Source organism: Xiphias gladius, unplaced genomic scaffold (assembly GCF_016859285.1).
Source record: "Xiphias gladius isolate SHS-SW01 ecotype Sanya breed wild unplaced genomic scaffold, ASM1685928v1 HiC_scaffold_1479, whole genome shotgun sequence".
NCBI lineage: Eukaryota > Metazoa > Chordata > Actinopteri > Istiophoriformes > Xiphiidae > Xiphias > Xiphias gladius.
The window spans coordinates 224,957-243,249 of NW_024401809.1; the positions used below are offsets into that span (position 1 = coordinate 224,957).

General features: G+C 39.3%; 1 protein-coding gene across 1 annotated transcript in view; it reads right to left on the minus strand.

The window, feature by feature from the left end:
* The window catches only part of LOC120787484 (voltage-gated potassium channel subunit beta-2-like), a 106,424-nt gene extending 91,112 nt beyond the window's left edge, over nucleotides 1–15,312 (minus strand). Inside the window, exon 1 of the mRNA XM_040123158.1 lies at nucleotides 14,972–15,312. Within this exon, the coding sequence (XP_039979092.1) occupies nucleotides 14,972–15,312 (341 nt within the window). The remainder of the gene's footprint in view (nucleotides 1–14,971) is intronic.
* Between the last annotated feature and the right edge of the window lie 2,981 nt (nucleotides 15,313–18,293).

Here is an 18,293-nt window from a genome sequence, read left to right on the forward strand (position 1 = left end):
CTTCCATAAGAACTCGATGTATTATATTTTGTGGCAAATTTACAAGAAGCCATTAATAATATTGAATTTGTTGTAGACAGTGTTTCAAAAAATATATCGGTTTACTCTAACCAAACAAATCAACAGAAAAAAAAAAAGCAGTATTTGAGATGAATCTGGGGACTTTCTCCTTTGGTAACAAAGGATTATATTTTAGTTACTTTAGTGTCTTTTCAAAATTTTTCATGTTTACTTTCACAATTCATTCATTTTTTGCATGCTTTTGCCAAGAGTCACTTATTCTCTTGTGTAATGGAAAATTTTAATACTGTTCACATTTTACTGTTCATCTTATATGTTATAGTTATATCAATCTACGGAATGCACTGATTGCTCACTGTTCCACTGGCCTTCAGTGATAAAACGACGCCAAGCGATGGCCTTCCTTCCTGCAGCTGCGATGGAACAATTGCTATGTGTGTGTCTTATCTCTTTAAACAGTTACACAGCAACCCCTCCCCTTTGCTCATTGTGATACATTGCTCATTGCCATGCACTGTTCATCGCTGTGTGACCTTTGCTCTCTGTATGCTTGGGACCATCTGCAGATGATGAATTAAACTTCGAGAAAGACAAGCCTTGACTCCTAGTACTATATGGAACAGAAAGAATTGCCACCACTAATATGGTATTGTTGGCAGGATTACTCGTGTGAGAGGACTTCTGGGACGCTCAGTGCTGAAGGTGGAATACTGTACAGCGAGAGTCTGAAGACTCTAAAAACCTCAACCTCCTTTATTTTCACAAAACAAAAAGGGTCTAGAGTGTTTTCAGATTTATTTACAAAAAAAACAGTTATGTGAGTATACTATTTATTGTGTCAAATAAATTTAAATGAATCTCATATCTTAAAATATAATACATAATCAGATTCACGTAAATCAAAGTGTTAATTTATATTTTGAAGAGATGCAGACACTGCTGATAAATAAATAGACAAATAAATAAATAAATAAATAATTTTATATATCTGATTGTTTTCTCTCAGTCTAACTCCACGGTCCCAAAAGGTTTTCAAAATTTCAATTAGATTCCAAAATGGGTTCCTTAATCAGTAGAAGTAAGAGACACAAAGATAATCCGTGCCAAATGACTTCACCAGACATTCAATATATGATTACTAATTAAGGTCAACATACATGCGACCAACTGAAATTCTGGGTTGACAAATGTGGTTTCCCAGCAACAGAATGCCTCAGCATCAAACAACTCAAACTGTTAAGAGCCAAATTAGAAGCGAAGGAGAAAGAGAGTCAGGAGAAAAATAAAAAAACGCAGGAATAAAAAAGTGTTTCAGGCTGATTGGAAAGCTTATGTATATTGGATGGAGGAAGCGACATGTAAGGACAGAAGCACTAAGGCAGGGACAGCTCTGCTAATGTGTGTGTCTCAGTGTGTTAACCTAGATCCTGATCTGGACTCAGCTCCGCCAGACCAAACAAACTAACCACACTCTGGGACGGTCTGACCCCATCCTGTAAATTCATATGCACGCCATTCATGCTGAAACCCTTTGGGCGTGGCCGTGGCGGTCAAGGAAGGGGACGATACTTGCTACGTGTGTGGCAAGACTGGACATTGGGCCAAAGATTGTCCAAACAACAAAGGACCAGGATCATGCTGATTGACTGGAGGCAGAGTCGAGGATGGTGACAGATCCTTGCACACCCGAGGCGACAAGGGTACAACCTACACATCAAACACATGAGAACCCCAACACAGACATATGAATATACATGACACAAATCAGTTGTTCGCTGATGCAATAAACTTTGTTACAGCTGAATATAAGACAGGCAAAGACAGAATTGTTGAATTGTATGCTAAATACTCAAGTAAATGCTTTAAAAAAAAAATGCCGAGACAAACACTGCTTGTTAATGGCAAAGTGATCTCATTTCTTGTCGACTCTGGTGCCACTGAATCTGTTGTCCGGTTTTCTGAATTTGACACAACACCCAAAATGAGTGCAAGATATGTTAAACCTGTGGGAGCACCAGGACAGCCCATGATAGAAAAATTCAACCAACCCCACTGCAATGCCAAGATGAACAATAAGACTTTTTATAAGCATGCATTTTTACTGTCTCCCTACTGTCCTGTAAATCCGATTGGCAGAGATTTGATGTGCAAGTTGGGCATTGTGCTTATGTCAACAGCAGTGGGCATCATAGTCACCAGAGTGACATCTGAATACTCCTTTGTGAAGCACTCACCAGAGTGGAAGCTTCCTCAGACAGCATTTATTTCTGTGAATGACACATTAACACTAGAAGCAGCAAAACTCACGACATCCTCAGATCACATGAAGCCAAAAGACTTACACTTTATGTCGCATGTGTCATTTGGACAGGACAGAGACAGGACAGAGAGGAAATAACATACTGAGAATTAGCTGGCTCTATTGGAGGAGTGATCGCTGTGCTGCCTCTGTTGTTTTGCTTGAAATAACTTTTCAAAGATTGTTTCAGATCATGGGTTCTGACCCACATGTGTCACTGGTGAAACCCAAAGACAAACAACCTAAGGACCTGGGACCTTAGACTAGGAAGTGCCATAATGCCACAGGCTGGGAAAAGACATCAGATCCAGAAGTCGACTATCACACAGGCCTAAGGGTGCACCACAAAAGATTCTCATAAGTGGTAAATGTACAACGCACAGTAGAGCTGCTACCAGAGGAAGATTACACACTTCCTGACTTCATGAGACGCAAAAGAAAATACACATTTGACTCAAATCCATTTTTTGTGTCAGACACATCTGAAAATCCTGAATTAAGTAAGGTTCCAAATTGCCTATGGGCACAGAACAAATATGACGTTAGACTAATGAAGGGTCACCCATTATGATCACACCAAAATCCTCATACAGGCCTTGTCAAAACCAATATCCATTGAAACAGGAAGCCATAGTGGGCATTACACTCGTCTTTTACTCCCTCCTCAAAGCTGGAGTTATTGTGCCAACCTCTAATGTGCGCTGATTTTTCCTGTCAAAAAGATTAGAGATTCTGGCCAGCCAGAGGAATACTGCTTAGTCAAGGACTTACAAGCTGTGAATGCTGCAGTTTTAGCCTCTGCTCCAAATGTTCCAAATCCCCATACAATCTTGTCTCCAGGATTGGTTCCACCAGAGAGTAAGTGGTTTTCTGTTGTTGATTTGGCAATCGCATTTTTCAACATTCCAAGACAGAAAAACGGTCAATTCTGGTTCGCGTTTCAGTTTGAAAGCAAATTGTTTACGTTCACAAATTTATGTCAAGGTTACTGGGAATGTCCAACCATCTTTAATGGCAGCATTAAAGGAAAAATCTTGAAACTCTCATTTTGCCTATGGGTAGCGCCCTACTGCAGTATGTTGATGATCTGAAGATTTGCTCACCAACAAAAGAAGCGTGCATGTGAGACACATTGGCTTTATTGAAACATTGGGCTGAAAATGGCCATAAAACAAGCTTGTCAAAACTCCAGTGGGTTTCTCAAAATGTCAATTTTCTGGGTCATGTGATCACACCAGAGGGCAAATCCCTCTCATCCAAAAGAGTTGAAACCATCCGTGACATCCCAAAACCTGAAACAAAGAAACAAGAAATTATTTTTTTGGGTATGACATCCTACTGTAGACGGTGGATTCCAAATTATGCAGATATTGAGTCACCATTAGCAGCTATTGCTCATGGACAAGGCCTCACAGCAGTTGAATGGACAACAGAGGCATCTGATGCATTTGAAGGCTTAAAAACAGTGCTGCAAATCACATCAACATTGTGTTTGCCTGACACAACATACCCAGACCGTGGACGACAAGAAAGGTTATTTGACATCAGTACTCTTACAAGAACATGGGGGGTGACCAAGACCGGTAGCTTATTTTTCATCCAAACTTGACTCTGTAGCTGCAGGCTTACCAAGATGTCTCAGAGCTGTAGCAGATGCTGAGAAGGCTGTTTTAGCCTCACGCGACATTGTGGGTTACTCTGATTTGACTCCTACTGGGTCCACATGCTGTCTCACTCATCCTATTGGAACCAAAAACATCACATCGGTCAGCAGCCAAATGGTTAAAATACAATACTGTTTTGTTAGAAATGCCTAACATCACTTTGAAAAGATGTACTTTTCTTAACACTGCTACTCTTCTTCCCACTCCAGAAGATGGTCAGCCACATGACTGTGTTGCTGCCATAACTGAAGTGTGTTCACCGTGACCTGATTTGCAGGAAACACCCCTGACCTGGAAATGTTTGTGGATGGATCAGCTTCTTGCAATCCAATGACCGGCCAAAATCAAGAAGGTTATGCTGTTGTGACTCTGTTTCACCCTCTCATTTCAGAACCATTACTTGCCAACTATTCTGTGCAAGCAGCAGAACTTAAAGCATTGACTGAGGCATGCAAACTGGCAACAGGTAAAACAGCAACAATTTACACTGGCAGCAGATATGCATTTGGTATTCATGATTTTGGCACAGAGAAACAGAGAAACTTTTTAACCTCATCTGGCAAACCCATTGCACATCACCAACTTGTCTCTGCATTGCTTGATGCCATCCAGCCCCCAACAAAGCTTGCTGTGTGTAAATGCGAAGCTCACATTAACAACATTGACCTTGTTTTGCAGGGGAATGCAAAAGCAGATGCAGCTGCCAAGAAGGCTGCAAAACAAACAATGACTGCTCAGTGTGTCTCTATACCTGATAACACGCCCTTGACTCCCACAGCTGACTTGCAGGACATACAGCAGAGAGCTTATGCTGATGAAAAGACATTCCGGAAGAGAAGTGGCTGCACCATCATTGTATACTGATGGTGTATGGTTTGGACCAAACATGAAAAACTGTTTATCTAAATATCTTTTCATCACTATGCTAAGACACATGGGAAAGACCATGTGTCAAAAGGGGGGATGTTAAATGAGGTTCGAAAATATTGATTCACAAAAGGATTCTCTAAGTTCTCCCAAAAAATTTTGTGCTACTAACAATATAGGTAGAGGTATCCAGACAGACCAAGCAGCTCACCCACCACCGGATGAACCATCTACAAATGGATTTCTCTGAGTTAACACCTAGTGAAGGGGGAAAAGTATTGTCTTGTCATTGTTGACATGTTTTCTAAATGTTTTGAAGCTTTCCCAACAGCCAAACAGGATGCAGCAGCAGTAGCTAAGGCTTTACTTACTGAGATTATTCCGAGATGGGGAATTCCAAGTAAAATCAGGATTGATAATGGTACCCCATTTGTCAGTGATGCTCTGAAGCTTTTGCAAGTATTTGTGCATTGACAACACTGTGCTTATCATCCACCCAGCGGTGATGCTGTTGAGAGAGAAAATGGTCCCCTCAAAAACTAACTTGCAAAGTGTTGTGATGACAGAGGACTGCCGAGGACAAAAGCATTACCAATTGTTTTGATGCAAATGAAAGCAAGAATACGATCACATAATGGTTTAAGTCCTTTTGAGATCCTGTTTGGCAGACCAAACACAGTCACTCAACACAGGAATCTGACCTGTTAAAAAGCAACTCCTGAGCACCAGCCAATGTGAAGATGAAATGTTGCATTATTGTGCAAACCTGTCCTCTGTGCTTTGTGAATGTCACAAGCAGGTGAAAGCAGCCCTACCAACCCCAGCTGAAACACCATTGCACAATTGTACAACCATAGCACAATTGTACAACCTGAAACCTGGCGGTTGGATTGTGGTGAAGGACCTAAGGAGGTTGTTGGTTGAGATCTGTTCTTCATTCACCCGGTAGACGAAACATCCAAAACTTGTGCAGCAATTATTAGGCGTAAAGATTACGTAAAAAACCAAAAGGAATGTCCTTATTTGTGTTATCTGTACTACTCAAACTCAAAATACACCTCTTTCTTTAACAAAACCGGTTTATGTAGTCATGCACTTAAATCCGACCTTGGGAAAACACTCTACCTCCAACAAATGTTGAATTATCAGCTTATATGGCATTTACAGATTGCTATTATTCAGGGAAAGGTAGTGTGGGATGTAGGAATGTTTGAGGGAAATTGTACCCTCACATGGAATATCACTCAATGTAGGGAACAATCACCGTGCAACCACATTCGTCACAGGCCCAGTATCTGTAATCAGACATACCTGATTTGTTGTCAGACCTCCTACCGCACCTTTTGATAATCTTGATTCACCAATGACTGACAGATGGTGAATGTGTGGAGGGCAGAAACTGAGAGCTACCATCCCGCGGCAGTGGAAGGGGTTGTGTACCCAAGTAAGGCTGGTAATGCCCCACTTTATTTTACCCCTTGCTGCCAATGACATCGGTCAGACGGCACTGAACATAGAGTCAGGTGAGAATTTGAGGAAGATCCCAGAGTATGGATAGATTCTATTGACGTTCCTAGAGGCATCCCTAATGAATCAAGGCGCAGCATAATCAGTTGGGTGGATTTGTTGCATTCTTTTGTCCACATTGTATAGCTGGTCCAAACACAGATTGGATCAACTACATCTATTACAATCAACAGTGATTTTGAAATTATACTTGAGACGCACGCACTGCGCAAGTTCAGGCAACCTTACAGATGGCTTGGCAAAGTAGGATGGCCCTAGACATGCTCCCAGGGAAAAAGCTGGTGTTTGTGCTATGTTTGGTGATTCATGCCTTACTTTTATTCCAAACAACATAGCCCCTGATGGCTTTTTCACAAGGATTATGACTAGGGTTAGAAACATTGGCTAATGAACTAACAGAAAATGCTGGCCACAGCCAATTTGCTGATGATTGGCTTGAGAAATTGTTTGGCAAAGGGAGAGCTTATCTCCCTAAAGTTTGAGTTGTCATCCTTATCGTATTACTGCTTTTGCCATCCTAGGTTGTTGTGTATTTCCTATTCTGAGGGAATTGATTCTGAAATCCATTCACCAATGAAAGTAGAGCACACAACCGATTTGTTCCCAACACCAGATTGGATTCCCCCGTTTGATCAACACAGCTATGATGATGATGACCTTGATGAATATGTGTAAATGTTGCTAATGATGGATACTGTTACTGATTGCCAGCTTTCCTCATGCATAAGTAATCTGTGAAACATTGATGACTCATATTACCATTGAAGTGTGTCCTTGATGTAATCAAACCTTCAATGGCTTGACCACAGACGCTTTAAGGTTGATTTTCTTTGTACACCATGTTTCTATGTTTCTACGTTTCTGCTACGTGATTAATGACGCCTGCGTGGTTACTACAGCAAGCCATCCAGATAGCCTGGTGATGTTTTGACAAACAAGTGTGATCTGATCATTTGCAAATAACAGTGCGGACAGTCTCTCCTAAACATCTGATTTGAGAAACAGACCGGATTTGCTTGAAGTCCTAATAAAGTCTAATAGACAGTGGGCAGAGATTGTGCTAGGGGGTGGTAGAGTGAAAGTGACTAGTTTGGAGAACTGAGCAGGTACAAGGTCACAGAGACTGTCTGATATTGCATAGACCATCAGCACGTGAACTTTAGGAAGTTCAGGGAGGGACACAGTGAACAGTATGTACAAATGGTCAGACACATTATAAATCATTTTAGAATAAAAAATAAATCAAATCTCTGCTTTTCTCCTTAACTTGCTCTAGATGCATAACAGAAATAAATTTTGGTCCATTGCAAGAGATTCTGGCACATACACTAACTGGCAGAACTTCAAACATCATATCCACACTGCTTCCTTCAGTAATTAATGTTGAAAACAGGCCCATTATTAATAAAAGTGACATGAACCAAGCTTTTAATAATCATTTCATTGCATGATAAGGTATCTATACCTTTTGCATGATACCATATCCATACCTATTGTCAGGTATTCTATAATGAATTGATAATTAAACACTTACACATAAGAAAACCTTGTGAGATCTTGTGAACTACAGATCATATAGATACCTCAGTGCTCCTGTTATTGCTGCATATTACTTTTATTTCAGGAAAATGTTTTCGGTGTGGAAGACTTCTAAGGTTCTTCAATTGCATAAAGGGGTTGAGACTTCTGACCTATACAACTATTGACATATATCCAAGCTGTCCTTACCGTCCAAAATCCTAAAATCACTAGTCGGGGGGGCCGGAGGTCAGGCAAAGGTCAGGCAAAGGTCTGTGGTTGACCCTTAAATGGAATCAAGTATGAGAATTTACTTTATGACTTAGATCACTGACAATACAATTTATAGGTATTTACATATAAATACTTATTGAAAACACATTTCAACTTCTCATGTGATACCCTGGCCCCGGCTGTAATGGTGAAAAGGGTGCTGTCGAAACACTTGATAAACAGATGTGCAGAACACACGTGCTACCACCTGACCTAAAGAGACCTAAAGAGAGAATGAGAAAATCAATGGAACAGAAAGGCAATAGCCAAGTTTCTGACCAAAAAAATGTGATGATGCATCAAGTATGACAGATGAAACTGAAAGTGGGAAAGGGTGAGGAGCTAGGCAGACTGGCAAATAAAACTTTAGCTAGCCTTGGGCTATATGTAAGTTCTCTCTGCCACCAAAATGGTTTCTTGTCATGAGGGAGGCGTGGGAGTGGTTGGGGTTGGTGGTAGTGGTTGCTTGCCAGATCCTCGTTGCATTTACAAGACAAGAGATTAAAATACAACCTCCAGGCAGCACTTCTTCTTCTTCCCCTCGTGTTGAACTGAGAGCAGACTGGACATTACTGTGACTCACTATCAAAAAGTAGTGTAAGGAGACAGGACTGGCTGGAGCTAACTGGTTGCCATGCTAACTTAAGTAGAGGAAAAGAAGTGATAGAAATAGAAATTAATAAAGTTTGATGTTGAACTTGCAACATTTCTTCTAGACTGGTAAGTAAACAGCTGATAATGCTTATATAAATGAAAAATAAAACAAAAATCAAAGAGAGAAAGTGCAGTAGGAGTCACAGCTATTAAAAAAAATCCCCAAGCTGACAGGATCATTCAAAGCTGCTAGCTCTGAGGCTGAGATGACCGAAAAGCCTCCAGCAGCAGAAGCATGGCCGGCAAGTGAAACAATGTCGAAGAGGACACCTGCTTCAACAGCTTAGCAGGGTAGTATTAGGTAGTTAGCTAACTAGCTTGGCAAAATTAGCGAATTTATTGAACAAATAATGACAGGCCCAAACCATCAACATTTACAACATAGTGGGTGGAACATAACTTGTCTTTTTATTGTATTTATATTTTTGAAAGCAGTGGAGTGTAACACAGTAGACAAAGATGAACTGAAACCAAAATCATCTAGCAGGTACCAATTTACAAAGGAGAATGATCAAACATGTTTAAGCTCAACAGAAGTGCCGTAGTCTTAGGTTTTATTTGGATGACATTTGAATCCTTTTTTTTTTGCTTAATATTCAGTTTTCAAGGGGATACAAATTATTGAACAGATAACGATGTAATAGTGACATAATCATTATTATAATCTTTGGCAGGTGTTTATATGTCTGTCTGTGGACATTTTTTTCTCAACATGATAGCGTCACAACTGTGCAAGATACACTCATGAAACTTTACAGGTGTGTAGGTGAGATCAAAATGAAAGCTGAGTTCGAGGATGTGCATGGTCTGACCCGTGAGTACTGAGTACCCATGTAATAATGTACTAATGACTACCTGTGAAGAGAAAGAGCACTTCCACAAAGGGCTTATCATATGTCCCTCCTCACACCATCGAGCCCTTCAGACTCAGGGTAGAGATGTTTAAATTGAATTTGGTCCATAAAACATATGTATTTGTTCTGAAATTATATGGTTTCAGTTTACAACCCTCCATCTGGGCCTGTTTTAGGAATAAAAGTCAAATTCTGTTCCACAGTAAACAAGCCATCTATTGAGGCTTTCATCGAATTGGTGGACAAGGACATAGATATAGAAGTGGAAAATGGGAACAAACAGGATAATGGGAAAAGAGAATGGGAAATTTTGAAAACAATGTTGAATAAATAGTGATTTTTAAGAGTATGGGGGCCTATGTATGCTGAAACGCTATGATTATGTGGAGGAAATGAATGGTCAATTGTCAAAGACTGCATGGTACAGAAAAATAAGTGTAGATCCCACAAGGATGTTTAAAGATGAGATTGATATGTTTCTTTGTGATGCAGTGTGAAAGGAGATCATAACGCCAGATGATCAGAAATTAATGATGAAAGATCATCCTATTACTGCAGTAATATACACCTTTGCTAAGGTCCACAAATCCGTCACTAAACCTCTGGAAAGACCTATTGTGATTTACTGAACCACTCTCTCAATATGTGGACATACATTTGAGAACAACTGTAATGGCCCTACCCACCTATTAAAACGATACAAACGACTTCATTAAAAATCTAAACAAAATTCCTATTTCGGAATCCTCAAGGGCAGTACATCTGGTAACTTTGGATATAGTTTTTCTTTACAAAAGAAGTCCACATGATCTAGATTTCAGGGCAGTCAAATTCTTTCTGGATCACAGAGATGAGTTTAAACTGCCCTCAAACCTTTTGGTTGAGCTCGTATCTAAGATCGTTAATGCATAATTCTTTCTCCTTGGTGATGATTTGTACCCACAACTTCAACTGACTTTCATGGGTTCAGTATTTAGCCCTGATTATGCAGAGATTATCATGGGATAGCTGGATCATATGCATTTCTAGCACAATAACCCCTTTCTCTAGCACATAATCTTGTGGAAGAGATATATTGATGGTGTTTTTTCTGCTGTGGCAAGCAGCAGGGGATCTTAATAATATGACTCCAACTATAAAATTTAAGATGGAGACTAGAGGTTAAAATCATTTATCAAAAGTTTTGTGACAGAGGGTATCCAAGACGTTGGTTTGAAAAGGCCTCATATAAGGTGTCTCAGAGAGCCAAATAGAAACATAAAAGACAAGAAACATTGGTAAATGTGCAACCACCTAATCTACTCCCCTTTTAATGAAACAACTGAGAAGGATAATTGAAAAACATTGGCATGTTCTCAGCACACATCCAGTTCGAGAGCGGCTTTTTAAAGAGTTTTTTAAAGAGTTCTCCCTTTTCTCACATAAAAGACTTGATTGTCAGAGTTGACTGTCATATTCCTCAGGAAAAGGCCAAAGGGCTGCCCGGACCGGAAAGGTTTCTTCCCTTATCGTAAATGTGCAGTCTGCCCCCATGCCAAACAGACAGACACATTTACAAGATCAGTCACTCATAGAGAATACAAAATTCTCTATTTTGGCATCTGTAATGTATACCATTAATGTGTACCTTAGGATTATAGTATATAGGTTAATATAGGTTAACCTCAAGACCTGTAAACTTCTAATTATTGACCATCTTAGTGCCTTCAGAACAGTCGATGAAAAGTCTATATTTCATGGAGATGAAACATACAACATCAACCTGTCCGGGGAGGGGTTTAGATGTGTTGCTGAGGACAGAATGTTGCTGTATTTGTTCTTTGACTATGAAACCTGGGAAGTCGAATTAGTTTATGAGATATTGTTCCAACGTTTTCTGGGATCTTTTGTTCTATTTGATATGTTATGGACGGTAAGGTTGACAAGTTTTTCACTTGATTGACATTTTTGGTATCTTCTTGTATCTCTCTGATGCTCTTTTTGACCAAGAATTTGTGAATTAAATTTGATCTTACTGTTGTCATAATATGTCTAATGCTGACATTCGATAAGGTTGATGTCATCTAATGTCATGGAATTGTAATTTATACTTGTACTAGATAGTATTCCTCATTTAAATAAGTGGTCATTACACTCTATGTGTGTGTGACATAAACGGGGCTTCTGGTCATGTGATTAGGTATGGAGTACAGGGGACCGTGCTCTGACTTATCTAAAGGGTGGGGAATTGGGTATTCCTGAGATACTGATGAAGATGTAATTTTGAGACATTTGTCTTCAAGTGTCTTATCACTTTTTTTGCAAAATGTGGTGAGATGCAATAAATGTTTTGAAACTGTGTGCAGACCTCACCTGCTGCTATATAAACTCGAAAAAGACAAAATGTGTGCATTTCACAAGAGTACGAACCACTGGTGTTCCTTATCTTATCCATGATCTAAATGGAAATCTAATTGATATAGTCCAGCATTACACAGTAAATACTTAGGAATTTGGTTTAAGACAGTATGCTGAAAAATTTAAAATTTAAACTGGACTCATACAAAGACAGAGCTTGTTTCTCATTTGAAAACAGAAAAAAACATTATACAGCCCACCATACTGTCTACATTGGACACTAACCTTAAATCACTGGAAACTGTCGACTAAAGTGCCATTGGATACATCACACAAGAACAGCAATCACACACACCGTTGTGAGTTTTATGAAAATGTTGGATTCTAATCACTGGGTTCTAGAAGGCTTGAGCATGTGTCTTCATTTACATGGTCAACATCAAACAACAGTTGAGTTTAGAGCTAATAACCCTAACACCAGATCACAGGAGAGACTGGCTTTAAAAGGTCATCATACCAACTCTGAACTAGGGAAGGCTGATTTCCGGTACCATGCTCCTTTCTACTGGAATGAGCTGTCAAACAGACTTGAAATATAATGGGGTAACTGAGAGGTTGGCTAATGCAGTACCTTGTCATGTTGTGGTTCAACTGTTAACCAGCTTTGTGAGTAGGAGGGGTGAAGACCTTCTTTAGGTCGAACTGGCTCAGGAGAGAGAGAAAGTCAGCTGTACTTGTCAATCATCAGCCATGGTCAGTCATGTTCAGGGATGGAAGACAAAAGCATGTCCAGCTCATCAACAAAATTGTGCAGCTGCCTTGGGGGACGGTACATAACAATAAACAAGATTTTGACCAGAGCTTTCACTGTGATTACATGGTATTCGAATGAGGAATTGCTTTATATATGGGATACTTTGGTGAATTTCCATTTATTGGAAATTAGACAGTCTGTCCCACCCCCAGCAGTATGCGAAAATATGTTTGCTTTGAATGACAGAAATGTTCTGAAAACATATGATGCAGAGAAGAGGGAAAATGTAGGTAAGTAGGCAGAACAGGGAGTGTGGTTTGATAGGATATTCTATTGGTGGCCTTGCTTTGTGTACTCACACAGGTAGACTAGCATTTTCCTTTGTTCAAATAGTAAGTGTACAGCTGAGACCGCATTAGCACCGCAATGAGTGAGTAAGAAACAAGTCAGTCAGTCTCCTGAAACTCACACTTGTGGAAACACAACTATCAAAAAAACTCAGCAGTAACTAGTAGCAAGCAGTGTAGCCAGCATGGAACTAGAAAAACAACTCCATATATGGAGTTGGACAACAACTGTGGTTTAAATCTAGAATAGTTGGAAAAGAAAATGTGGCTAAGGTGTAAACTCTGTTGTTCTTTTTTCGTTTCTATACCAAGTTAGATTAAACTCCATGGAGTGCACAATATGTTGTAACATTTTATATCCTTCTTGCCAAAGTAGTGTTCATATTTATCTTTAAGACAAAGCACATCACTCCATTAAAACAGTTATTATCCTGCTTTATTTCCATAAAGCAACAGTAACATGTAAGCTCCTAACCCTTAACCCCTGGAGGTGACATAAACAACAAGTGCTCTTTTGCTCTACTTGCCTGCTACTTGGTGGAGACACAACCTAGACTGTGATGAGCTGTAATGATTTGAAACATATCTCGGCTGGCCAAACATAGCAGCAGTGGAATGCATAATAATGTGATTATACTAGGGTTGCTTGGCAGTGTGAATTTTGCTGCATAGATTGATACAGCTACCATTGAACTCCCATATCCAACACACTATGAAGAACAGATATATGAAGAGGATCATTACATGCCTAAAACAACTTTTTAGAAAAAGTGAGATAGCTTTGAAGGGCAATGGCAAATCATAAGGGATGGTAGTGATGGTCAGTTGGTCAATGGCTGGACTGATTTCCATTAGATTTTGAAAAGCCCATTCATGGTCCCCAGAGGATGAATCCTATTGACTTTGGTGATCCATGACTCCCTGTTCCTGTGTAGACTATAGCCTGGGCTTCTGCTTTTGCTATCCTTTCTCTCTCTCAGCACCTGTCATGGTGTTCGTAGCTTATCTGCCTTATAGGCAGCCTGGGTTTTGTGTTGTTGACTGGTTATTTCTATGTGAGTAAAGTAGGCAGCATAGGCTTAATATGTTTCGGGTATAAATTTCTTTCTTTCTCTTTCTACTTCCTACTGCTCATCAGCATTTAATTAAAATTGCCTATCATAATCAAAAGTATAATTAATACGATGTTATAGTTGAATGAAAAACTCCTGCATCAGATGATGTCTGCTAAAATCAAAGATGATCAACAATGTGCCGATCAAAGTTTCACTGCAAAAAAATGGCATTGCTAAGCTCATTGCTATACAGGTGTGCACTGAACACTTGCCATCTTGACCAGGAAGATAGGTGATATACTTTTTATTTCATTTTTTATTTAACATCTGGATCAGAGTTTCCAGAAGTATTAGAAATCAGCTCACCCTCATTTTTTTAATGTAAATATTTAACATAGAGATACACTGTACATATAAAGACGAGTGACAAATTAAATGAAAAACCAACATAAAGTATCTTAGTAAGGTGTTGGGCCACCATGCTGTTCTGGTGGCTGCCAGAACAGCTTCAATGCACCTTGGCACTGATTCTACTAGAGAGATATAACACCATTTTTCTAAAAGATAGTCCCTCATTTGGTGTACACATAACTCCAAAATCTCCTATAGGTGTTCAATTGTGTTGAGTTCTGGTGACTGCGAAGGCCACAGCATATGATTCACATCAATTTCATACTCATTGAATCATTCAGTGACTGCTTGTGCCCTCTCCCTCTCTCTCTCTCTCTCTATATATGTATATATATATATACACACACACACACACACACATATATACACATATATATGGCCTCAGCTTACCTGTAAATCATGCCAGTGGAATATGACATGCTGTCCCTGAGTGATACATGGTTCATCCTAAGGAAATCCTCCAGGTTTTTGAGTTGAGCAGCTGCACGAACCTCTTTTAGGCGCTGAAACTCTGCTAACTGGTGACTGCGCTGCTGCCGTTCTTCCTGCTCCAGTGCTTGCTCTGACAAGAAACAGCTCAGGCCACTGTGCACACTATCACTCATGGATGACAGAGACAGTATCTTGCCTCCGGACCCACCACTTCCACTGCTGATGCTACTGCTTCGACAAATCCCACTGCTGTCTCGACTCCCAGGTGGCACCCCTCCACTGCCCCCAGGCCTGGGCATCTAGAAGTTGATGACAAAACAAAATTTCATGTCACAACCAAACAGGAGTGTGATAGAGCCATGGCTATAACTGCCAATCTGAGTTGGTCAGTCATTCATACAATCCTTACACTCTTCCAACTATTCTATACCCTTCCAACTGCCATGTGCATCATGGCTTTTAACATAATCACAGGTTTTTCATGGTCTTTGCTCTGTCTCTGCTGTCTGCATTACAGAAATACAAACACTTAGTAATTTGTGGGTGTTTGTCTGTGCAGAAGAAAAGATGAATATGCAAACATGCATAGGAAAATGCTGTCTTAAACAGTGCAAGATCCATACTCACATACTAGGTGCCTGGGTGGACATCTATGGAATTGTGGCATGCATAAGGATAATTAAAGAATTGAAAGACAAGATGATCTTTTGAGAATTGAAAATCTCACTGTTAACAGTTAAATGCCAGATAAGAAGAAAAGATAGCATAGTGAGTGTAGGTTTAGATAATCAATGTAACATTGATGCTTTGGAATTAGAAACACCATAGGCAGCCCAGCTTACATGGTTTTTAAATAGATTAGCCTTCTGTAAATGTTTTCCATCGTAAATTATGTATATACACATGGTGAATGCTCATTAGATACTCCATCTGTCTCAGGAAGTGTTTATCTTATGATTAGGGACTGTCCAAAAATGTTAAGTGGGGAGGGGCCTCAGGAGAGAAGGAGGGTTATGTTTTTTTTCTTTCTGCTGAAGGGAGGGTAGTCGTTCTTTCCCATTTTTCCAGGAAACAGTCTTTTAACTTTCCCTCATCCTGCATTTATATTTGATTTCATTCTTCCCTTTTGAGAATTATTGGGAAAAAAATGAAAGTTACATCAAACAGTTGGCTTTTGTGTGCAGCACTGATAATAAAGGTACACTATGGCCATATGCTTAGGACAATTCTGAAAGAACAACCAGAGTTTTATTTTTCTCAGTCAAATCAATTTTTGAGGGGTCTTTTAAATGAAGCTCATTATTTTTTTATTTATCTCTTCTGTGAAAACTATATGCATGTTGACTTGCTGACAGGTGAATAGCAGCAGAGAATACCACTGACAGTAAACACAAAACTGAGGTAAACTGGTTTCACATCTGCTGGCATACTAGCACTCCTGTTTATAGTTATGGAACCTGTAAATATAGGGTAGATAATACATTTAAATTTTGTGGTTCTGCTCCTCTTCTGAATGATTAAAAAGCCTTGTTTATATCTTTCTAAAGAAATACATATAAACAAATCTATATAAAAAATATCAGTCCTTCTTTATCAACATTGAAAATAAAATACTTAAGCAGTCTGTATATCATTAAACAAAAAAATTAAAATAGGTATTTGGAGATTTGCTAGTTAGAAAAGCCTCAAAGTCAGTTACATAACACATCTGATGATTTAAAAAATAAATTAAAGTATGAAAGTCAGAGAGCATGCACCTCTGCCAATGAGTTGATCTGAGCAGGTGGAAAAATAAGTAAATATAATTCATAATTTAAACAATATATTACAGGACAGGTCTGGAATTGATTGAGATTGGGACTGGCACTGAGGTTTGCAGGTACAAGGTGGATATGGGTTTGCAAACTGCCCATGCAGGATTCTGATCAAGAGATTTAAAAATAACTTATGTTAAACCTTTTTTTTTTTTTTTACTCTGTTTAGGAGGCATCACACAGGAAACAGGACTTCCGGCTTGTCAGATGATGTTTTGCACACTGCTTACCTGCATCATAAAATGAGCATGCTGCAAAGTTTTCTCTCTCTCTTCTGCACAGACAGTGGTTCCTTAATGCACAGGCTTACCAGGGCTTGAGCCCTGAGCCTCCAGCCAACCAGGGTCCTCATGAGACACCTGAGCTTAATTTTTTTTTTTTTTTTGTCTCGAAGCGCCTGGTTGGCTTAAAGCCCGATCGCAACAGGCTTGTCACTATCATACAAAGTGCTCTGCCATTTGTATACGGGAGAGAAGGTACAGAAGGTGCAAAATGCATTTTTTCACAACAGCAAACTGTAAAGTACTAGAAACATTGTAGAAACAGAACAGTAACCAGGGGTGGAAGTAAGGACTTACATTTACTCTAGTTACTTTAACAGTCATTCTTTTGTGTACTTGTACTTTTTGCAATATTTTCAAAAATCAGTAATTTCACTCTTACTCAAGCATTTTTTTAACTCAAGTATTTTACTTTGCTACATTTAAAGTCGAAACCGTGTGAGAAGGCAACAAGTGAAAAGAGCCAAATCAGCAGTTGCAGCAGAGAAGAATCTGCTGATTTAATTCATCACCCGGCAAACAAAGCAAGTGTCTCAAATCAAACATACCTGCCATTTTGTCTTACAAAGGTGCATGCTTTGTCTCTCTCAACGTCAAATGCTAAAATACTGACAGTGGATCCTTCAGCTGTGACTTCTATGTTAATATCTACTGTCAGTGAGGTGTGTACCACCTTTCTGCTGTTTTTGACACTCCCTGTTGTTGCTGCAGTTGTGACTGTGTAGTGCAGTGAGACCAGAGAGGCTGAGTGGACTGATATTATTTATTGAGAATGAAGTAGCAGAAAAGTAGGATTTAGAGCAGATTGTGGAGGAATTCAAACTTCAAAAGACTCACAGAATGACAGTCAGTGAGGTGAGTGCAACAAATGACTGATTGTTGTCACTATCTATGCAGAGTTTTATCTTATATTATTATCACCATATAAAATTTTACTACTCCCCTTCCCCCTTTTCAAAATGTAATGCAGTAACATTTACTCAAGAGTACATTTTAACTGACTTACTTTGTCTTATCTGAGTACATTTTTACACAAGTAATTTTAGTTTGACTTGAGTAAAAATTCTTTTAAGTACTTAGTACCTAAGTACAGTACTTTTACTTGAGTATAATTTTCCACTACTCTTTCCATCCCTGCTAATAACTGTGTACCAAGTAATATCTGTGAGGATTTAATACACAATT